We start from the raw sequence: 24,769 nt of genomic DNA on the forward strand, positions 1-24,769 counted from the left end.
CTGGCCCTCAGGCTGGTGCTTGTTTTTACTATTTAGTGCTGCATTCTGTACTTCACTGATGAGCAGATGCTAGCCTGTGGGAGATCATCATATATGGCTTGTCCAATGCACTTGTAGCTGCTCTTATCCTAACAATTTCCAGGGACTTCCAGGCCTGTACTACCAGCAGGATTTTGGCTTGTCCAGGTAACTTCAGGGGTAACCCTGGGTTTTCAGTACTATGAAAACATTTCACTTCTTACTAGGGTAAATCGCCATGGTAACTTGCTACAGACCTAACCTGGGCCCTATAGTACAAAGCAAGTTCAACATACTCATACTCAACATTCTTTCTGTTATCTGGATTCACTTAACCTAACATTGGTGACGCAGCCACATAAAGCTGGTTATCAAGTTGTGAAATTAACAACTTGAGTTGTTTCATGTCAGGGGTGGTGTTCGTAGCATCTAAGCTGGAAATTGTGTGACACATTTTCACAGGAGTGTATGTACAGTGGGATGCAAAAGTTTGGGCAACCTTGTTAATAGTCATTATTTTCCTGTATAAATCGTTGGTTGTTACAATAAAAAATGTCAGTTAAATATATCATATAGGAGACACACACAGTGATATTTGAGAAGTGAAATGAAGAAATGAAATCAATATTTAGTAGATCCGCCTTTTGCAGAAATTACAGCCTCTAAACGCTTCCTGTAGCTTCCAATGAGAGTCTGGATTGTGGTTGAAGGTATTTTGGACCATTCCTCTTTACAAAACATCTCTAGTTCATTCAGGTTTGATGGCTTCCGAGCATGGACAGCTTAACTCACACCACAGGTTTTCAATAATATTCAGGTGTGGGGACTGAGATGGCCGTTCCAGAACGTTGTACTTGTTCCTCTGCATGAATGCCTTAGTGGATTTTGAGCAGTGTTTCGGGTCGTTGTCTTGTTGAAAGATCCAGCCCCGGTGCAGCTTCAGCTTTGTCACTGATTCCTGGACATTGGTCTCCAGAATCTGCTGATACTGAGTGGAATCCATGTTTCCCTCAACTTTGACAAGATTCCCAGTCCCTGCACTGGCCACACAGCCCCACAGCATGATGGGACCACCACCATATTTTACTGTAGGTAGCAGGTGTTTTTCTTGGAATGCTGTGTTCTTTTCCTGCATGCATAACGCCCCTTGTTATGCCCAAATAACTCAATTTTATTTCATCAGTCCACAGCACCTTATTCCAGAATGAAGCTGGCTTGTCCAAATGTGCTTTAGCAAACCTCAAGCGGCTCTGTTTGTGCTGTAGGCGGAGAAAAGGCTTCCTCTGCATCACTCTCGCATACAGCATCTGCTTGTGTAAAGTGCGCCAAATGGTTGAACGATGCACAGTGACTCCATCACTTTAATACTCTTTGTCATTATTGGATTCACCTGTGTATGTAGGTCAGGGGTCACTGAGCTTACCGAGCCAATTTGAGTTCCAATAATTACTTCTAAAGGTTTTGGAATCAGTAAAATGACAACAGTGCCCAAATTTATGCACCTGCCTGATTTTGTTTAAACAATTATTGCACACTTTCTGTAAATCCAATAAACTTCATTTCACTTCTCAAATATCACTGTGTGTGTCTCCTATATGATATATTTAACTGACATTTTTTATTGTAACAACCAACGATTTATACAGGAAAATAATGACTATTAACAAGGTTGCCCAAACTTTTGCATCCCACTGTATGTAATTTGTTGATTTAGAACATGGATAAATGCGGTGCTACTCGAAGACAGAATGCATACCAGCAATACCTGGGATAGTCAGGCAAACAAATGTCAATTTATCTGTCAAGAAATAAAAAGATTTCCACACCGTCTTCATTAGGCAGTACCCTTAAATGTTTCATTTAATCCAGTTCAACGTTTGAGAGCTGTGATGTGCAGCCGTCATTTGAGAAATAAACAACAGCATTGACAGCACACACTAGATTACATTTTGTTTTCAAAACTTAATTTGATCTGTTTTACCAGGTTTAACAGATCCTTTAGGTTTATTTTTATAGTCACTAAATTAGTGCAACAGGTCATTAAGGGGACAGTCTGCCTGGTAGTGATGTGTCGGTCGCGAACGAAACGGCTCTTAGAGCCGACTCTTTGAAGTGAACGACGCGAGCCGGCTCCTTATTGGGAGCCGTGTTTTTTTCTTTTCTTTCTCTCACCCTCTCTCTCGCACTTTTTTCCGCTTCTCTCCGCACGCGAGCCTTGTGCTTTGCGCTGAGCAGAGGGGGGAGGGGCGGTAGTTACACTCGCAGTAGCACAGGAACAGAGCGGGAGGGAGAGACAGAGAGAGCCAGGGACAACAACGTCACATTAGAAAGGTATAGTAATCATCCACAACTATTTTCAGTGGCGGATGATAAAGGATTCAGAAAGTTTATTCATGCAGGCCCATATGACAGAGAATGTACATCTTCTTTTTGTTTTCATATTTTAATTTATATTTAATTGTGTTGTGGTTTGCAGTGTTTTGTGTTGTTTCATTTTAAATTTGTTTAAAAGGAAAAAGCTGAAAATTTAAATAGTTAAAAGTTGAAATGTAAATTGTTGGTTTTTGTATTTTATAATTTATTTATTACATTTTATGTGGCGTGAATAAATAAAAGTATATTTACGGTGGCCGCTAGAGACAAAGCACGTACAAATTCCAAAACACAACGGAGGTGCTCCAGGACGCTAGGGGCAGTGTTGAGCTTTTGTTACCTAATGGCTACACAAGCCAGGAATTACCAACGACCGGATTTGGTGTGTGGTAGTAACAGGTAAATGAACATATTTTTTTTTAATTATTTGAATATATATGAGTGTTTGTGTATAAATACACAAACAATACACATATGCTTTCAATTGTGTAATTTAAGTGATCTAGGTAGCTCTGTTTAGGAAGGTTAGTTACGTAGCAATGTGTTTTGGAGTTTGTACGTGCTTTGTCTCTAGGGGCCACTGCATATATTTATATATGAACATATATAAATAAAACCACGTTTTTTTTACATTAGTAATTCCTTTTGTGCATAATTTTATATTGTTGTTGATATTAAATTAGTTAAAGCAACAAAACAACCTGAAGAGCCGGTTGGGAGCCGAAAGAGCTGGTTCTCTGAAAAGAGCCCGAATTCCCATCGCTACTGGCTGGTAAACGAATCTGACTTGTGGGACTACTCAGTTAAATGATATACATGAGGAAGCTGGGTAGGCACTGCCGGCAGGTAGAGCTAGCTGTGTCTACCCACCACCACTTTAAAAGGGCAACAGTCTTTAGAAGCAGAGACTCTGACCCTTTAGACAGACAGCCGGTCAGGATTTCCTGTATGCAACAATATACCAGTCAATTCACCAAACTTGATGTAAAGGAAAATGAAAGTTGTATGATGCTTCTACAAAGCAGTTTGAACACAGAGACAATATCTTTCTCTTATCTTACCTAACTGAACAATTACAATCATGCTGAGTGGAAACAGGTTATTTGTATAAGAGATGGATGCCAAAATATGAGGGATTTATAAATAATATTATCCACGCTATAAAGACACTATAGAGGAAATTTAGACTACTTATTCAAACTGGTAACTGTAAGTTAGTACAACTGAACAAGGCTTCGGTGCTTTTATCCATCTCTGTTTTAGAATTACAGCGGTCCCTCGTTTATCATTGGCTGCCCTCTCCCCTCCCTGTTGGACATTTATTCCTCCCGCTGCCTCAGCAGAGCAGCAAACATCATCAAGGACAGCTCCCACCCTGGCTTCAACATGTTCAGCCTGCTTCCCTCAGGGAAGCGCTACAGGTGCATCAGCACAAAAACCCACAGACTCAAAAACAGTTTCTTCCCCAAAGCCATAACCACCCTGAACTCACACATGCACCGATAACACAGCCCCCCACTTCCCACTTCCTCTATGGACCACCACTATTTATACCAATTCTATGTGCAATAACTCAACTGTACATACATAACACTATTTATTACATATTACTTACAGCTTGTAAATTGTACATTTTATATATATATATACACATCTTCTTCCATATGTTAATACTGTCCATATGTATATAGCGCTGCAGAACTGTACCCCCCCCCCAGCATGTTTGCACTGAGTAGGAGATGCTCTGTATCTCATTGTACAACTGTATAGTGACAATAAAGGCATTCTATTCTATTCTATTCTATTATCGCGGTAGTTACGTTCTAAAAATAACGCACGATAGCTGAAATCCGTGAAGTAGCCAACTTTATTTTTTACAATTATTATAGATGTTTTAAGGCTGTAAAACCCCTCACTACACACTTTATACACTTTTCTCAGACAGGCATGGACATTTTCACACTTTTCTCTCTTGTTTAAACACTCTCAAAGCTCAAACCTTCATAGAAAAATAAGTCCAGTATTATAGAAACCAAAGGGGAGAAAACTTACAAACATACAGTACAGCACTTCAGAGTCACACTGCTAGCGGTTGAAGATTTATGTAAATTTGACAAGCTGAACGCATTCTGTACTGGACAGGAGACACAGCAGGAGATTGATTGACAATCAGGATGCAGAACACAATGCGCTGTACGAAAAAAAAAATCATGCAAAATTGCACAAAAAAAATCTGCGAAACAGCGAGGCCGCGAAAGGTGAACCGCGATATAGCGAGGGACCACTGTATTCCCTGCAGAATGGTTGCATACTGCCATCAGGAAAAAATGAAGCAAGTAATAAAGTTAATCAGAGAAACCAAGGATTTTAGACTCATTCACAAATTCAACATCCATCTTAATATACATGCATGATTGTTTTCTAAAGGAAAAATCATAGTGCCTTTATGCCTACCTCATCATTAGCATCATCATCAAGTCAGCAAGCTGTTTTGATGTTGACACAGTCAGTCCACCAAACACTTGCCTTAGCACCCAAGTCTTTGTCCATTTGCATCATGACTTAATCTAAATAATTACTATAATGACAAAAAGTGCTGCTTTGAGTCAGTCTGAATCTTGCCTGGAAAAACGAGCTGTATCTGTCTTCATTTGTACATTTTCTTCTGACAACCTGAGATAGCTAGGTTAAAGTGTTTTTTTCATGTCAAATTAACGAATGTTGTTACAATTTGATAAAATACTTTCAGAGAAACATGTCTTTCCATAGTTCATCTCAAAAAGAAAAGGGTAATTGTCCTAATAAGAAATGTGGGCTGCACTGATATAATAGTATTTTAAACAGAGATAAATACAGAAAAAAAATGCAAACCACGTCGTAACCTTGGAGAATAGGAAAAGGAAACTGCAGTTTGAAAACTCCAAAGCCACAATGATGAGTGGGAATAGTGTGTCAAGTATATCTGTGTAAGTGTGAATTTCAGCTGCAAATCAGTTTTTAAGTAAAAGCTTCAAAGGTAAATATTGTGATCAAAGAAGAACGTTTCTAATGTCCAGCTCCCTGAATGTAACAGCGAGCCGGTTAATGAAAGAGGGGAAGCCAAACAGGCAAATCAATCAATACATCAATAAACCACTTATGTCACAATCAGCACTTCTCCAAACCAGTTAAAACACCCCAATTAAAGCGATGAACTCACCGAGAACTCCGAGCCGGTAATTGATTGTGATGACGATGACATTTCCATAGCTGGCCAGGATGCTGCCATCAATCATGTTGCCAGTTCCCTCCATGTAGGATCCTCCGTGGATGTAAACCATGACTGGCTTTAACCCGTTCTCATCGTGGATATCTGTAGACAAGAAAATGAACTGTTCTAAAGACACTATGATAAGGAATAACACATATACCATTTTAATGTGCTTTAGGAAAAGATTGAAAAACGAAGCACAAATCAAATGTATTCAAAGATGACAACATTTCTCTAACTTCCCAGACCATAAAGGGCTTCTAAGACCCCCAGGCCAATTTTGTGGCACTTCAATTAACTGCACATTTGTTTGTCATTAGTGGAAAGAGATTACATCAAAGCATCAGATGCTTTAAAGACCTTAAGGCAACCACTATGTTTTAATTGTGGGGCCCCATATTGACAGCGTCATGATCTACTGTTGGGTTCTTATATTTCACTTAATATGAAACTTTTAAACTTAAAGTGGCTTACATCGTTTGAATCACAAGGCTGTGGTATTTGAAATACTAATTAAAATACCTAAAACTTCCCTGTTTCAGGGGCTGAAAGATTATGAGGTTAATGATTATAGTATTACTTTACATCATGCATCTTACTGCTAACCATACATACAATATGTATAGTAAAGTGTAAAAGGTCATTCCTCAAAATAAGATCCGTGGCTCCTCCAGTTCATGTGTCAAAGTATCCTTGGACAAAGTTCTGAACTCTGAACATGCATTTACCCAGTAGGCACAGATGAATGGATGGTATGAATTTGGTGTAATAGACTGAGTGACTCTTGTAGCAGCAAGCACTACTGCTCACGTTGTGTAGCATGGCACTTATGTAGCACCTTTCCGTTCACTAAACTGGATGTTCAATGTTATTTTTTTGCATTTCAGTAGAAAATATGCCAACAAATTGTGCATTTGACCTCTGGCTTGGGCTGAATTTCCTGGGCTATCCACTAGCACACACCTGAATGCTCCTGACCAGCAAACTTTTGTGTTTATAGATGTGTTCACACTTAAGTGCTACTTAACTTCATTCCTACAGACGCAGCAACAGTGCCCTTAGTTTTTCACATTATGCATTGAGACCTGTGAAAACCTTTTTGCAGTTGTGCAATACTCAGTTTAGATCATACAATCAATATGCAAGTTCTAAAAACTATTATAGTGTGTACAGCGGGGAAATTAGTTTGACCTTTCTCTTCTTTAGTAGGACCCTTCCATTTAAGTACCAGCCCATTTTAAAGTGGACATTTGAGGACTGTTGTGCTGGAGATATGGTTTGACATTCTCGAGCAGACCTGATGGCTTTTACTCAGTAATCTCTATATCTGTCTGCTCTCCCACCTCCTCCTTTTGTTCTTTATATAATCCACAAGCAGCATGGCGATCAGGCCAGATGAATACCGTGTTTATGAAGCTCCCCAGTTGTGATTAAGCAGCATGATTAGTACATGTGTAGGTGGTCATTATAAATTAAGAGCAGGTCCTTTGCATAAAAGAAGATGGAATGAGATGTAACCAGTCAGAAAAAGCAAGGTCTGCAATAAATCACCCAGCAGCAGCTTCTTCATCTGGACTTCAACATATTTTAACAAGAAAATATCTGAGAGTACGCGGGGAGTACTCTGCTGCCACTGACACAGAAAAAGCGTTAGTGGACACATTTTTTTTCAACTCACTTCTATTAACCCAAGGGTGAAAACTCTAGAATGGAGTTATCAGTGCTGTCCTCACATTGCCCAGCATCTCCTGCACTATAACAGTTCTCAGTGTCCTGAAACCAACAGCTGAACGAACACATTATCAATGGCCCTGCTGACTAAACTGCTGCAAACTCTCCCAAATGTCATCTCGATGAAAGCATCTACTGAGGAAAATACTGAATTGGGAGTAGAGGTGACCAACTAAACATCTGAAACATTTGATTCCGTGTTTACTATAAACTGGCAGATAGAAGCCTTTGTATACCGCCATACATCTTAGTAAAAGCTTCTGTTTGAGAGAGTATATTACTGTTAATCTAATGTTTAACAGTATCATATGTTTTTATATTATTTTAATTTATAGAAAGTCAGCCTGCTTCTTTTTTTATTCTTGATGATAACAAAATGATGATTAATTAACACAATATTCTGCTATGTGTTACATGCTGAAGAACCTGAACAACACAATCACCCCTGGACAATTTACTGATAGTTTCATGTCCTGTCAAATCACTTCAGGTTCACTGAGGCTTTCCAGTGCAAGGCCTGCGATCACCTGTGATCAACCCTGTTCATCATTTAAGCCAGGATGAATAGGGTTGTTCTAGCACGTGACATTTTTTATGGAGATTATCTGCTGTTGTTGCCTCAGGTTTTAGTTACAACATATAGAGTTGTTTGTATAATACAGTAAAAAGGCTTAACATTTATAGAACTATTAACCACTCTGCGTCATCTGAATGAATGAAATGTTTTAAATCATAATGTTTCACATCTCAGTATTCTTAATTTTCTTTCCATTGTCATCACACCCATCTAAACAGACCAGTTAGTGTGGATGAGTCTATCCTATTTGGCTAAAAACAAAGGTGTCAGTGACAGCAAAAACTGGTCTCTTACTGGTCTGTTCTGCATATCCTGCAAGCTGCGTGGAAAGCACAATGATGTGCAAAAGCTGGCTGTATGTATGAGGCATGTCAGTAAGCTTGCTACAAATTTAACCAGGCAGGCAGGTGGGCATGGAGCAGGAGGAGTGTATCACTCCACTCCTCTGCATAGAAAACAATGACGTGAAGCAGTGGAGAGCAGCCCACAGAGAGAGGTTATTAATCTCTGATGTGCACTGAATGGGTACCTTAGATTTGCTAATGTCTCTGCATCAAAACTGTCAGAAGGAACTGGCGCTAACACCTGAAACCAACCTTGGACTTACTATGCATAAAAGCAGGCCTGTTAATTACAGAGCCATGATGGCTGAATGGTGTTAGTGTGTTCCTGTTTATCACTCAGTTCCACATTAGTAGAGGCCCAGTGGAACAGTGTGGGTGGTGGAAACAACCTTGAAGAGGCAGCTGCAGAAAAAACAATAGCCGTTGCCATTAACTTGTCATAGTCTCTAACTGATAGGCATCTGATGGTCGCTTCAGGCCTCTGTGGGCTCAGACAAAACTATTTGTTGGCTCTCCATCAAACTAACAGACAAACTGGCTGTTGCTACCCATCTCTTCTGGTGTATTGCACCAGTGAAGTCAGAGGTCAGGAGAGAAGGAGGGGGTGAGTGAATGCACTCAGGGCACTTTTATCCAACAGAGAGAAGCCCTGCAGATTTAGAGCTGTGTTTTATGACTGGAGAAGGAGAGGTGGTCGTGGAGCACCATGTCCCAATCCTGTCAGCTTGGAATGCACTTAGAATTAAAGAAATCAAAGTGCTTCAAGTACTCCTCTCTCTGCCCCGTTCTTACTATCTCTGTGTATCTGGCTCTCTGTACTCCCTTGGGCATGTGGAGCTGCCTGGGTGACTGTGCAGCAAGTTTGTCCCACACATTCATCACTGCCATCCAGGCTGGGGAGAGAATATATTCTTCTACTGGCTGTGCATGTTGCACACATTACTCATTTTATATGGGTGTGGAGGCTGAAGAGAGTGAAGAGAGTGGCGTAATGTTTGGGGTAGTGTAGTGGGGGTGGAGGGGTCTTTCAGCTTTTTCTGCTGTTGGCAGTAGAAGATGGTTAATGGAAGCTCAGTAAAGTGCATCTCCATCGCACCACTATCACTGCAATCACAGTGATATAACCTCCTCTCTCAGGAGTGATAGTTGCTTTTTGGCCCAGGGCATAAGAAACAAACCTGCACCGCAGACCACCTACTCTGTATGTTTAAACCAGGGGTAGGCAACCTTTTTGATGACGAGCAGTGTTGGGTAAGTTATTTTAAATTAGTAACTTAGTTACATTACTAGTTACTTCTCTAAAAAACTAACTCAGTTACTTCAAGTTACTTGTTACTTTCAAAGTAACTAGTTACTAGGGAAAGTAACTTTGGTTTTACTCAGAATTCTCTTGTTAATGTGTTGCTTCCGTAACTGGATACCCAGCCAGACTGCCAGTCTTCTAGCTTGCTTACTTGCCACAAGTGCACTGTGCCACCTACCAACAGAAAGGAAAAAATAATGTGCACATTTCCACGAGAGAAATCCCACGCCTGGACCGTCGTTGACCGCCGCCATGATTCTAGCCTGCTTTTTACATCCAACACAAAAACTGCAGTCGTGGTGCTTTTGATTGTACTCAGAACTTGGAAATTCTGCCTTCTGAATAGGAAGATGTAGGTAACAGCAGACTGCAGATGAGCTGCATACAGAGCTGGACTGGGACAAAACAATCGTCCCGGGCATTTTGACTAGAGACCGGCCCACCATTATAGGAAAAATCATAAAGCCTTTGAATGAAAATAAACACTGTTGTGACAGTGATGTACACTGTTCTGATGATATATATGTATCAATCTATCAATTGTTTGTTGTAAGACTCAGATAATTATTTAATAAAAGCGAGACATTTTAAATGAGAATAATAAAGAAAACTATTTCCTTGTCCCCCCCTTTCCCTGTTAATGCCCTACCTGGCCCCCTGGCAACACTTTGCTAGACCCGCCCCTGCACAGTTACCAGCTGTCAGCTACGTAGAAAAGGATCCTGGTGTTATTTGTCTCTCAGAAACAGTTCATAACTTCCCTTCAACTCATTCATGTCACCTAAAAGGTAAACCTGTATCTCCATCACCTGTTCAGCTCTGATGATTCAGTAAGGACATCTCCAGGTTTCATCTTCATGTTTCCCTCTCACCAGATAACCAAACCGACATCATGACCAGCAGCTTTACAGCTGTGGCTCCAGAAAACATCAGCTGATACTAGAAATTAATATTAAATAAATTCTAACAACAGCTGATCAAGCTTAAACGTGCTGCTGTTGTTTAACGCGACATCCGCTGGTTTCCTCTTTCTGGCGCAAAGTGGGCGATAAATAAACAAGAGAGAAAAGCCGATCAGCTGATCATTGATCAGTTTCGTGATTGAAGTAGAAACAGGAGAGAATGAGAGAAGAAGAGGCAGCTGTGCAGCTTCAACTTTGTGTCTTTTTCATTGTAGCTGAAGTCCGGACAAACTGTGTTCCTTTTCACCTCAGTACGAAACGCGTAATATTTTCTCTGAATACCAGACGATTCTGTTTTTTATGGGACGGTTGGCAACTCTAATAATTAACCGTATGAACAAAATAAAGTTCAACATCAGTAACATCATAGCACCCACCCAGCTGTATAGAAACTCCGTCATGCTAGCTAGCACGCAGTACGAAAATGTCAGCATACCGAAAATAAACTCCACCTAAACTTGGTTTATATCTGACTGATAGACTGCAGGTCATAACTTCTTACCTGAAGTTCAGTTCACCTGACACGCGGACCGGCGGCTGCCTCGGGTCTCTCCTCTTGCCTCCCTTTTCCTTCATCCACCTGCTGGCCTCCACCACTTGCTAATGTTACTGAATCTGTGGAAGCTCCGCGATATCCACCACACGAAGTAACGAGTAACGAGCCTATCTAAATCCCAGTAACGAGTAACGCGTTCCTGGCATAATAACTAGTTACCGTGCTCGTTACCACAATAATAACGTAGTTACTGTAACGCGTTACTTAATAACGCGTTAGTCCCAACACTGATGACGAGTGCCATCTAAAATTTCCTCAGAAGTCAATGTGCCACATCATTGCATTAGCAATAAATTTAATAACGCTCTATATTAACAGTTGCTGCACTGAGGACAGCTCCTGAAGCATGTGAAGTTCCTGAATGTGGAAATGTCAACATCGCTTGAAAAAACTGCCAGCTAGCAACGTCCCTCTCACCGGTAGGCTAAGTTATTTTTAGCTAATTACAAGTTGAATCTGGTAGTTGGGCTTGTTAGCTAAGATACCGTCATTAAGAAGCGGCACAACTAATGTGTCTATGCGAGCTAATTTGCGATGTGCACCGCTGGCCGGGCCATTTATTTTTTAATGCACCTTCTCAGATTAATTCACTGCGTGTTGTGCCCAGGGCTGGACTGGGACAAAACATCAGCCCGGTCATTTTGACTAGAGACCGGCCCACCAGGTATTATAGGAAAAGCCATAAAGCCTTTGAATGAAAACAAACGCTGTTGTGACAGTGATGTACAGTCTTGTTGGTATATGTATGATTTCTATACATTTTACATTAGATAAAAACTTTGGTTGTAAGATTCAGATAATTATTTAATAAAAGCGAGAATTTTAAATGAGAATAAGAAAGAAAAGTATTTCTTTGTGCCCCCCTTTCCCTGTTAATGCCCTACCTGGCCCCCTGGCAAAACTTTGCTAGACCCGCCCCTGCACAGTTACCAGCTGTCAGCTACTTAGAAAAGGATCCTGGTGTTATTTGTCTCTCAGAAACAGTTCATAACTTCCCTTCAACTCATTCATGTCACCTAAAAGGTAAACCTGTTTCTCCATCACCTGTTCAGCTCTGATGATTCAGTAAGGACATCTCCTGGTTTCATCTTCATCTTTCCCTCTCACCACATATCCAAACCGACATCATGACCAGCAGCTTTACAGCTGTGACTCCAGCAAACATCAGCTGATACTAGAAATTAATATTAAATAAATTCTAACAACAGCTGATCAAGCTTAAACGTGCTGCTGTTGTTTAGTGCGACATCTGCTGGTTTCCTCTTTCTGGCGCAAAGTGGGCGATAAATAAACAAGAGAGAAAAGCTGATCAGCTGATCATTGATCAGTTTCATGATTGAATGAGAGAAGAAGAGGCAGCTGACAGCGTAAAGACGCAGAATAACTCCAGCTTTGTGTCTTTTTTCCATTCTAGCTGAAGTCCGGGACAAACTGTGTTCCTTTTCAGCTCAATACGAAACGCGTAATATTTTCTCTGAATGCGGGACGATTCTGTTTTTTAAGGGGTGGCAACTCTACTAACTAACCTTATGAATAAAATAAAGTTCACTATCAGTAACATCATAGCACCCACCCAGCTGTATAGAAACTCCGTCATGCTAGCTAGTACCCAGTACGAGTTATTGTAACTGACTGTAAAAAGTCAGCACAACGAAAATAAACTCCACCTAAACTTGGTTCATATCTGACCCAGATAGACTGCAGGTCATAACTTCTTACCTGAAGTTCAGTTCACCTGACACTCGTCCTCCTGCCTCCCCTTTCCCTCATCCACCTGCTGGCCTCTGTGGAAGCTCCGCCACAGCCACCACCAAACAACTGAGTTATTTTTACACATCTGCCAGCATCCGGCCAATCCACCACCTTTCACTGTTTATACCATTACAAAAAAAAAAAAAAAAATCATCGGCCCATAAAAACTAAAAATCACCATCGGCCCACTGGGCAAAGGCCCGGTATGCCCAATGGCCAGTCCAGCTATGGGCGTGCCATCAGTTAACCCTTCGCATGCCAGCTGTGGCACGCGTGCCCAGGGTTGCCGACCCCTGGTTTAAACCCATCAGAGAGAAGAAGTAAAAATCTTAAGCAATGACACATTACACAAGAACCAGACAGAAAATCAGGGGCGACAAGTCTGATGGAGTGATGGATCTAGATTTGAAATTTTTGATTACTGACAACAACATTTTTGGTACTGCATTCCAGCAGGTAGTGTATGGGATTGTGTCAAAATTGAATCCTGGAAAAACACCATCGGATTTTCATCTACGATGCAATACAATCTGGAAAGCATGTCATTAGCAATGGCTTCATTTTTCAACATAATAATGATCCCAAATACAATGTCAATGGAGTAAAAGCATACCTGGATAGAAAAACACACCATGAAAAGGGTTTCAAAAAATCTTTGGGAAGGGACATTTTATATTATAAGTGTACAAACAACGAGCAGCCAACAACATAAAAAACATCATGTAGATCCATCAGAATCAGAATCTGCTTTTTTGACCAAGACACTGTATCGTACAAGGATCTGGGCTCCAGTTGTTCCTTTGTTCTCAGTGTACAAAACCAAACAGACAACAGACAATAACAACATGTGTAGCATGTTTACATGTACAATGGTGCAAAGTGTGACAATGTTAGAATAAATTGTGGAATAAATATGGAATTGATAATGGAGTTATCGGTCGCAGCAGATGGCCCCGCCCCTCCCTGAGCCTGGTTCTGCCGGAGGTTTCTTCCTGTTAAAAGGGAGTTTTTCCTTCCCACTGTCGCCAAAGTGATTGTTGGGTTTTTCCCTGTATGTATTGTAGCGTCTACCTAAAGCACCTTGAGGCGACTGTTGTTGTGACTTGGTGCTGTATGGATAAAATTGAACTGAAATTGATTTGAATAAGTTGTTACTGTGTACAACTTTGTTGAACGTAGCCTCTTGGGAGAGTCATTTGGTTTCTTACTTTAGGACATTGGTAGCTAAACCTGGATCTAGTAAATGTCTGGATACTCGACTGGATGGCAGTTTGAAGCCTTGGCCAATGAACTGGTTTCTGTGAAGCTTCTATTCTCTAGACTCATCACAATGCTTTCCTAATCATGCAACACAATAAAAAAGTGTGAAACTGTGTGTATGCTTCATTTGCAGTTGTTGGAAAAGTTCAGCTAATGCTCAAAAGCAAACTTCAAGAGTGATTGTGGCACATGAAGTCTAAAAGGTTCTCTGCAGTGCTGCCAGTTGCATCAGCACTGAGGTATAGGTGGAACCACAGGGGAGCTACAGGAGTAATTCATTGCCACTGCAGATGTTCAAACAGTCAGTGTGCATCGATCCTGAGTGCTTCCCTTAAAAAACAGGCAAGCCAAAGAAGCGCCTGAAGATGCTTTTTCGAGACCTCTCAGCATAAATCAATCTATTCTCCTGGTGCATCAGGCTATATTAAAATCTGATGTTTCAACCTAGCTGGTATATTACTCTTTAACAGTGAACTTGAGCTAGTAGTAGGAAACTACTGAGTGCATAATCACAGGCAGTGGGTTTCTTCTTGCAGTTAAAAAGGTGGATATCCAATATGGCTCTTTTGTCTCTTTTCTCAACACCTGCTGTCAGCAAATAGTGTGTTTTCTGATCTGTTGTAACATCAAAATATCATCTCCCAGTGATCTGGCCCATCTAATGTCAGGTAAAATGTGCTAACCCTCTTTGGGGTAAATGCAATAAACTAATGTAATGAAACCCCTGAGGAAATGCAAGGTTTTTGCAAGATCCTAATATAAAACATTAAATAAATAAATTACAGTTACCCGCAAAAAATTTGGAGTATTTCAAACGTATCACTTCATAATATGTTTTCAGCACTTTATTCAACCAAAATTCATAGAAAAGAAGTTGACTACACAATAAAACATTTACTCCTGAAATTGGTGCATCAGTCACAGATACCAGTTTGTGGAAAGAGTTTTCATAAGATAAGATAAGATAACTTTATTGTCATTGCACAGTCATACATAGTACAATAGTACAATGAAATTGGAAAACTGTCCTACGTCGGCACTACATGTAACACAACAAGACACGATATGACACATCACAACGCAACACAAACAACACAACACAGTATAATAACTTAGTAATAAAAAAGAAGAATAAGTGTATTTGTATTGCACACTGTTATTATTGCACATTAATTATTATTGCACCTTGTTATAAATATAAATATTATTATTATTACTGTTTTTACCGTTGTTAACGGTAAGTCCAGGTAGGTAGCCATGATGTAATCAGTGGCTCAAACTGAGATAAACTGAGTTAGAAATGATGATGTTAAACTGATGCTGTAGCACATATGCTTGCAACATTTTTACATAATTAAATAAATAATAATTTGATTGTAACTTTTTGTCAATCACTGTGTTTACGTCAGAAATGATTAATGTAACAAGCCAAGTCATAGTTGATACATACATTTTAGTTCAGTTATTTCAGTTAATTTACTAATATGTTACCAATCCACAATTTGGGATGGGATACTGAGCTGAGGAAAAGAAGGGCAATGTGATGGGAGGCATGGAAAACAGGGAGGGAAGGGATCCTTTGATTCTGCTGAATCGAGCAGAGAATTACTGCTGTGGCAAAATAATCTAAGCAAGTAAAGACGAAAATTAAAAGCAGGGTTGGACGAGGCGATTAGACCAGACTGGGACAGAGTAAAGTGGGTGGTTGATAACAGAGAAACTGGTGGAAGAGGAGGTAGCATTGAAAGATGTGATACATTTTTACCGTTCCTTATTTTATTCTAGCTTTCTGGTCAAAAAACAGATTAGAAATCACATGAATGAAGATATTTAGGTTTCATTTAGTTGTAGCCAATTTTCTGTGGAATTACTAACTCTATGACTAACTAAGAGAGAAGGTGGGCAAAGAGACTAAAGTGAAATGTCTTTGGTTCAATGTACCCTTTAACTGAAACATGCACTTTGGCTTTTTAATCTCCATATGATCTACCATTCTGTACACAACACAGAGAACAAAAATAAGAAAAATCAATACTGTGCTGGTTGGTTATTATCATGCAAGCAAGGTGTTAATACAAGACAGGAACAAAGAAACACACAGGTGTGGCACATGTTTTTCCAGAGCTACAAATTTCTCTTTCTAAACAACACAGGTTAGCGCTCATGCTGCACCAAGGAATGAAGGAAAAAATGTACAAAAGGACATTTTAGATGTTTAATTATAGGGACCTCCTTCCTATTTAAAGCTGCCTCTTTGCCTCAGAAACCGCTGATTTAAAAGGTTAATCCCCAAAATTAAGCCTGGATAGGAGTTGGAGGATACTGCAAGGAGACCAAAACCTTGGAGACTCTTGAAAAACAGCTACGACCTGCAAGAACTCGGTCACATGATAAGTGAAACTGGCACATTTTAGTTATGACTTTTAGCAGCGTTTGAAAATCACTGTTTTATGTTTTCTACTCTTCTGATTTGGAGGCTTCATAAACAAATATAAACAGCCTACAAAAAGAAGGTATTTGTACAGTATTAGTTTAATTCATAATAAAAGTAACCAAAGACTCTCTCGTGACTGCAAGCCATTACAACTTTGCTGGAGAGAGTAGGAGGAAGGAGTCACAGGAAATTATTTTTTTAAAAAGGTCTTAAGATTTGCAGTCATGCATTAGTGTCAGGCTTTGATGCCACTGGTCAAAAAGGGGAACGCCCCAGTTTAGAGATATTACAATTGCATTTTTTTGGCTTTGTGGCCTGTGACCTTTTGCTGCCAAAATTAATTAATTCATTGTAATGTGTTTGTTTGTGTTAGCTGTTATGCAAAACACATGTTCCCTGTATTGCAAACTGATCAAGATTTGATAGCAGTTTCATTAAACTGAATAGAATAGAATAGAATAGAATAGAATAGAATAGCCTTTATTGTCATTGTACAGGGTACAACGAAATTGGAGTGCCACTCCCTTGGTGCAAAATGCAATAATAAATATAAATGTAAAATATAAAAGGTACAAAACAAACGTAAGTACTCAACAAAAGTAAGTATGATATTTACAGGATAGCAGCATTAATATAATGACAGTATGAATAGCAGCATAATATAATGACAGTGACAGTATGGTGTAGCTAAGCAGGTTCAATTGTTTTTGTGCTTATTTACTACGGTGATGCTCTGGGAAAGAAGCTATCCCTGAATCTGTTTGTCCTGGTTTTATGTGACCTGTACCGTCGGCCTGACGGTAATAGTTCAAACAGTTGATTGCTGGGGTGAGACTGGTCCTTGATGATATTGCCAGCTCTGCTGAGGTACCGAGAGTTTGCAATGACCTCCAGGCTGGGCAGAGAGCAGCCAGTGATCTTCTGGGCTGTGTTGATGACCCTCTGCAGAACTTTCCTGTCTGCAGCTGAGCACCCTGCATACCATGTTGTTATGCCGTACTGTGACAATGTTTTACAAAAAAGGTAAAAAACAATTACTCTGATGACATTATTTCTGCACAATACTTATGTTAAGACTTTTGATCCATTGCCCACACAACATTTGCAAATAGTGTAACTAAGCCAAATGGTATGTCTTTGTTCTTGTTAAAAAAGTCTTAACAACACCAACAGAATTTCAAACTAATAGCTTAAATAGTACAAGTAACATCATACACTACTGGTCAAAAGTTTTAGAACAGACCCATTTTCAAGTTATTTATTGCAGTTCATGTTGTTCAAGTCCAATTAAAAGGTGGAAATGGTACAAAGGTAAGTTTAGCCAAAACTGAAAAATAATGTTTCCTTCAGCATCCAAAGGCTCAGAAACAAACTGTGACAGGAAGAGGTCTGCAGACCCAAAGACACGACTGAATCAGAGGACAAGTTTCTGAGAGTTAACAGCTTGTGTGATCGGCGGCTCACAGGACAACAGCTTCAAGCAGCTTAATAGTGGTCGTAGTAAGCAAGTCTCAGTTTCAGCTGTGAAGAGAAGACTTCAAGCTGCAGGTTTGACAGGATGAGTTGCAGCACGAAAGCCAGACATCAGAATAAGACAAAGAGGCTTGTCTGGGCCATGAAACACCACCATTGGACTACTGAAGACTGGAAGAAGGTGTTATGGATTGATGAATCAAAGTTTGAAATCTTTGGTTTATCACGCAGGATCTTTGTACGCCGTCGAGTAGGTGAAAGGATGGTTCCACAGTGTGTGGCATCAACTGTCAAACATGGAGGAGGAAGTGTGATGGTCTGGGGCTGTTTGCTGGATCCAGGGTTGGTGACTCGTACAGAGTGAGAGGCACCCTGAGCCAAAACAGCTACCACAGCATTCCGCATGCAGTACCCTCTGGTATGGACCTAGTTGTTCCTAGTTGGTTCCTACAGCAAGATAATGACCCCAAACATGAGTCCAAGCTGTGCCAGAACTACCTCAGGAAAAAAGAACAAGATGGTGAGCTTGAAAACATGGAGTGTCCAGCACAGTCTCCAGACTTAAACCCCATCGAGCTGGTTTGAACTGGACAGAAGAGTGAAAGCAAAGCAGCCTACAAGGTCCGCATTTATGGGAACTTCTGCTACAGATATGGGAGCATATTTGATTTCTATTGTAGAAAGAATGACACGGCTGTGTTCAGCTGTTATATCTGCCAAAGGTGGCTACTGATGAGTCAAAGGTTAGAACACATTTTGGTCTGTAAACTGACTCTGTGATTTCTTTTTTAACTCCAATTTCTTATTTGTACAATGCTTTCATTTCAGAGTGCAATGAGACATTAAACTGATTAATTTTCAGTGAAAAAGGATAAAAAAAATTTGGTTGTTCTAAAACTTTTGACCGTGTATATTACCATGTAATTTTCCATTTCTAAAAATAAACTCTGTAGATGCTAGAATGTTTATTTTTGTGGTTGCCTTTTTTCTCCAGATACAGTGTCTTGGATAATCATGTCCCGCTTTATCTTGTAGACCTCATTGTCTCACCCCAACAGAACACTTCACTCTCAGACTGCACACTTACTTCTGGGTTCTTCGGTATTTAAAAGTTCAATAAAGGTTTTTAAGATCAGGTTTAAAACTTTGTTTTGATAAAGCATATAGTTAGGGTTGCATAAGGTGACACACAAACCCTTCCTTAGTTATTCAAAAAGTAGCCTAAGACTTAACATTAGACCATGGATTGTAGGGGTTATCACTGCAAGTTGAGCATAATTGTCATGCAGTCAAACAGATGATACAACTGAACTATTTAGCTGAAAACATGAGGCCTGTTATTCATGTTTCCCAACAGTCGTTGAGCTTCTTCACTGTTCAGAATCCACCATTCGAGTATGGTGCTCACGCCTTCGTGAATCATGAAGCATTCACTGATCAGCAAATAGCAAAGAATAGATGTCTGTAGGCCTTTGATGTGGCAGTATGGCTGGGTCTGGTGGAGTGTTTACACATTCAAGCGGCTCACTAAGAGAGCAAGCCATCTTATTATAATCTTGCCAAGCGTGAACATCCACATCTGCTCAAGTTGGTCACACAAACATACACAAACACGCATAGACACACACACACAGACAACAGAACAATCGTCCATGCCTCATTTAATCAAAATGCATAACACACACAATATATTGTTTTTTTGTTTTGTTTTTATTTGTTTTTTGTTTTGACAAATGGATTTGATGCAATTTGATGCCAGCGAGGGGGGTGTACTGCGGTACCTAAAAATGTATTAACTTAGGAACAGGGGGTCCATAATTCAGTGTACTCCTAGTGCGGGTTGCATCAGGAAGGGCATGTGGTGTAAAATCTTTGTAAAATCAAACATGCAGATCATAAAGAATGACATCAGGGACTATGACTGGTAAGTAGAGCAATATGGCTGATATAATTGAGAGAAGGAGGGTAGATGTATGGTTTCTGCAGGAGACCAGGTGGAAGGGAAACAAGGTCATGAGCATTGGATTCAAGCTGTTCTTCCATGCAGTAGATAGGAAGAGAAACTGAGTAAAGGTAATTCTGAAGGAAGTGTATTTGAACGGTGTTGTGCAGGTGAAGACAGTGTCAGAGAGGATCATGAGATGAAGTTGGAAATTGAAGGCGTGATCTTGAATGTCAGTGTGTCTACCCCACAGGTTGGATGTCAGTTAGAAGAGAAAGAGGAGTTCTGGAGTAAGTTGGATAAAGTGGTAGGGAGTGTCCCATGGGGACATAGTGACTGGAGCAGACTTGTAGGTGGATGAGCATGTGGTGTTGGATGAGTTTGGAGTTAGGAGAAAAATGCAGAAGGGTGGCTGGCGATGGATTTTGCGAAAAGCATTGTTTTGTTATTGGACTTCTGTGCAAACCACAGTTTGTCCATGACAAACACCATTTTCGAACATAAGGGTTTCCGTAAGTGCACCTAGCACCAGGTTGATGATCAATTTTGTAATAATGTCACCAGATCTGTGGCCATATGTTCTGGACAGAAGAGAGCAGCTGAACTGTCAACTGAACACTTCCTGGTGGTGAGTTGGATCAGGTGGTGGGGGGAGGATGCTGGACAGACCTAAAAACATATAGTGAGGGTGTGCTGGGAATGCCTGACAGAGGCCTTAGTCCACGAGAACTTCAACTGCTACCTCCACCAGAGCTTCGACAGCATTCCAAGGGAGTCTGGGGACATTGAGTCCCATTATGCAGCCAATAGATAACGACAGGACGAGCAGAACACGGTTCAGGCAATGGCTGAAGCAAAAAACTCGGTTGTTGTGAAAATTTGGAATTTGGAAAGGCCATAAGATAAGGATTTCAGACTGCCTCAAAGAGTTTCTGGGAAACTGTCAGGCAACTCAGGGGAAAGCGGTGCTCTACCTCGACTGTGTGTAGTGCAGGTGGAACGCTGCTGACTTCAACTCAGGATATTGTCAGGTGGTGGAAGGAATACTTTGAAGACCTCCTTAATCCCACTGACACATCTTCCATAGAGGAAACAGAGCCTGGGAACGAGGGGGATGACTTGGATATCAGAGTGAGGTCACTGAGGCAGTTAAACAACTCCTTGGTGGCAGAGCCCCTGGGGTGGATGAGGTTCGCCCTGAGTTCCTGAGGATGTTGTAGAGCTATCTTGCTTGAGATGCCTCTACAATGTTGTGTGGAGATCAGGCCAGGGTGTTAAATCCTATCTTTATGAAGGGAGACCGGACAGTGTGCTCCAACTATTGGGGGATCATCTCAGCATCCCTGGGAAAGTCTACATCAGGGTGCTGGGAAGGACAGTCCTTTGTCACCGATTCTTTTCATAATTTTTATGGACAGAATTTCAAGGCGTTGCCAAGTGGCAGTAGGCTTCTGCTTAGGTGGTCTCAGAATCTCGTCTCTGCTTTTTGCAGATGATGTGGTTTTGTTGGCTTAATCAGGTGGTGACCTCCAGCTTGCACTGGAGTGGTTCACAGCCGAGTGTGAACCGTCAGGAATGAGAATCAGCAACTCCAAGTCTGAGGCCATGGTCCTCAGCTGGAAAAGGGTGGATTGCCCATATTGGATCAGGAACAGGTTGCTGCCCCAATTGGAGGAGTTTAAGTATCTCAGACTCTTGTTCTTGAGTGAGAGGAGAAATGAGCAGGAGACTGACAGACGGATTGGTTCTGTGGTTTTAATGATGCAGATGTTGTACTGGTCCATCACAATGAAGAGAGAGCTGAGCGTAAAACCAATGCCCTTGATTCACAGGTTGATCTGCCCTCATTTTGGTCACAAAGGTAAAAAAGGTAAAAGTGCCGGAAATTAGCTTTCTCCCAAGAGAGGCTTAGAATAGAACCGCTATACCTCCACATCGAAAGGAGGTGGTTCAGGCATTTGATAAGGATGCCACCTGGGCACCTCCTGGGTGAGGTGTTTTGGGCATGTCCAACCAGGAGGAGGCCCAAAGGCAGACTGAGGATATGCTGGAGAGATTATATCTCTCTGCAGCCTAGGTGGAGGAGCTGGCAGGTGAGAGGGAGGTCTGGGCTTCTCTGCTTAGGCTGCTGCCCCTGCGACCCAGCCCCAGATTGGTGGTTGGTTGAATAGTCTTCATATTATTTCCAAATGCATATTGAGTTTTAATGACTTGCAACTCATGGCATTTTGTTTTTATTTTGTTTTTACATAACATCTCAGTTCTTTTGTAAGCTGTGTTGCATATCTCTGAGATACCATTAACTTTGGCAAAATGGCAGTAAAACTAAAAAGAAAAAGAAAAAAGAAAAATATACTATCAAAACCTGATTTGGGAGTCTACACAAATAGATGGGCTGGATCAGCGTGGAAACTGATCTAACTAATCTAAGCTTATGGTATCACTCATATGCCACCATGTATTTTTCAAGGGCTATTTTAAAGATAGTCTGATGACAGCCAAGTGCAAGATCACACACTTAAAATGTCACATCCTGACTGCTGTTATATCGCTGTCACCTTTGACGAGCAGACTTAGAGGAGTTTGCAAGACAGACACCACTTCTCTGTCTTTCTGCTACGTCATGACCCAGTCTGAAGAGATTTCCTTCATCTTCTTCATGTGAATGAATGTCTGTCATAACCTTCCCTGCCTTTCACAGACACCTTCAACGCAAGAAAGCTTAGTGCTGAAAAGAGAGCCAAAAGATCACAGCTGTGGTATTAGTGAAAATGCAGCCTTGAACAGTAACAACTGGGATCAGTAAAGCAACAAAAGAGTCCGTTTTTAAAAGGTGGGAGCATATTCTCTCCTGCATGAAAGGCCTCACACTGTGGTTGCATATTCATAAATCTTGGATGTGAACATGAGTCACTCAATACTTGAAGGAAATTTGGCCATTTCCCCTTGCTGTTTGGTGGAATATAGAAAGAAAAATCAGTCAATAAATAAAATAATACATTTAAAGATGTATTATTCCCTTTTATACCTCCTCATCTTTTTGGATGAGAAGGTATAAAAACATAGATTATTGTGATAAGATTATAGTAGATATTCATCAAGCTAAATGGAGCAAGGTGCAGCTGAAAACAGACAAAAATGGTTAACAAATTAGCACCATCAATACAGCATTATTTTCTAAAATGTTTGTGCTTCATGGTTCAGACAATTCACAGTTCAGAATCAAAAGATTCATAATGTAAACATATGCTGATGTATTAGCATACTTTTACCTTCATGCACTTATGTGACTTGTGGTCGCTAATTTTAGAAAAGGTCTATAAAAATGTGGCTTTGCACATTAAATATGACATTTTAATTACATACAGTGCAAAGACATGAAACAATGTGTAGTGTGTTTCAATCTTTGTTGGATTTGGCTGTATGCAGGCACTTGAGTCCATCCCCCTGAGCTTGTAGGGCACTGCAGTTAATCGTAGGTGCTGGATCAGTCCAATCATCTAACTGTGTGTAGGTCCAATAATACTGTAATTGATCAGAACTTTAATAATGATAAAACATATAAAAAATGACTGAAAATATTAAATGGTTGATTTTCTTTTTCCAAAACACAGCATTCAGCCTTTAGCCGAGAGGAGACAATTTGAACCTCAGGGAAGTAAAAACCTGAACTGCACTGGCTTGGAAAAGTCAGTCTTTTTGTCTTTGCTGCAACACTTTCCTCCACTGAAAAATGTCTTCTGGTTTTACAGTTTGGAGTAAATCACGACTACTGAAAGAATGTAATGCCAATAGAAGGGCATATGAAGGAAATGCTAACACTGTTTTGGGTCCCACATTTGAGCTTTATGTTAAGCACTAAAACAGAACCAATGTAGGAGATGTTGGAAATGTAAAAACGGGAGTGAGTCAGTCATGGCATTGTCTTACTCTGTGAGAAAGCCCCCTGAGGAAACACCTTCACTCTGATTAATACACTACAGCTGCATGCCACCTCCCCAGCCTACTGCAGAGGCTGATAAAGGAACATACACACTCCAAACTGCCTCCCTTTCTTGTGCTTCCCATTTCGTCTATCCACATCTCCATATGCACATCCTCTCTTTATGCAAACAAATGAAAAGAACGGCTGGGCATTTCTGTTGCAGACAGCCAGCGCCTTGTTTGCTCGTCCAGTGAATTCAGCGAGAAATCTAAAAGGTTTTGAAAATACAGTCATCTGAACGTGCTCAGCACCGGCTGTAACGGATTTGACTCTTTCAACTTTAGATGACAAAGAATAGGTGTCTTAATCTCTCAACTCACTTGAGGTGCAGAAAAACTATAAATCCAGCCTGATCCTCAGCTGGCAGGATATTTTGACATTACACTGGATTTCTGAAAAGGCCAACTCAAGGGATATAAATATGATGGACAGTGAAGGGAGCTCTAACTGGGATACACATGTCACTCCCTGCTGAGCTCAGTCTGTAGAGGCAATTTATTATAACTCTTTTAGCCACTGTGCCTCACACTTCCGTTTCTATATGTGCAATAATAAGACCTAATGTGATGCCGACACAGGATGCAATGTAATATTTGGTCCATTTACCAAGCCATAGATATTGCACAAGCCTCACATTTTGTGTAATGTCGAAGTAAAAAAGTCCATTGTAGGTGGCCTGCTTATGTAGTCTGAAGTCTCTATGTTGTGCTTTCCTACAGATTCACCTCCAAACACACAGGGGCTCCCACAGTTTTCAAAATTGCATTAAAATAACTCAGAGACATAATGCTGCCTGGACTAATGTAGTG

General features: G+C 40.6%; 1 protein-coding gene across 1 annotated transcript in view; it reads right to left on the reverse strand.

Moving 5' to 3' along the window:
• nlgn4xa (neuroligin 4 X-linked a) overlaps nt 1-24,769 on the reverse strand; it is a 159,046-nt gene that overhangs the window by 115,116 nt on the left and 19,161 nt on the right. The window contains exon 3 of the mRNA XM_003454715.5: nt 5,591-5,743. Coding sequence (XP_003454763.2) covers nt 5,591-5,743 — 153 coding nt within the window. The remainder of the gene's footprint in view (nt 1-5,590; nt 5,744-24,769) is intronic.

The sequence above is a fragment of the Oreochromis niloticus genome, linkage group LG23 (genome assembly GCF_001858045.2).
Source record: "Oreochromis niloticus isolate F11D_XX linkage group LG23, O_niloticus_UMD_NMBU, whole genome shotgun sequence".
NCBI classification, from domain to species: Eukaryota; Metazoa; Chordata; class Actinopteri; order Cichliformes; family Cichlidae; genus Oreochromis; species Oreochromis niloticus.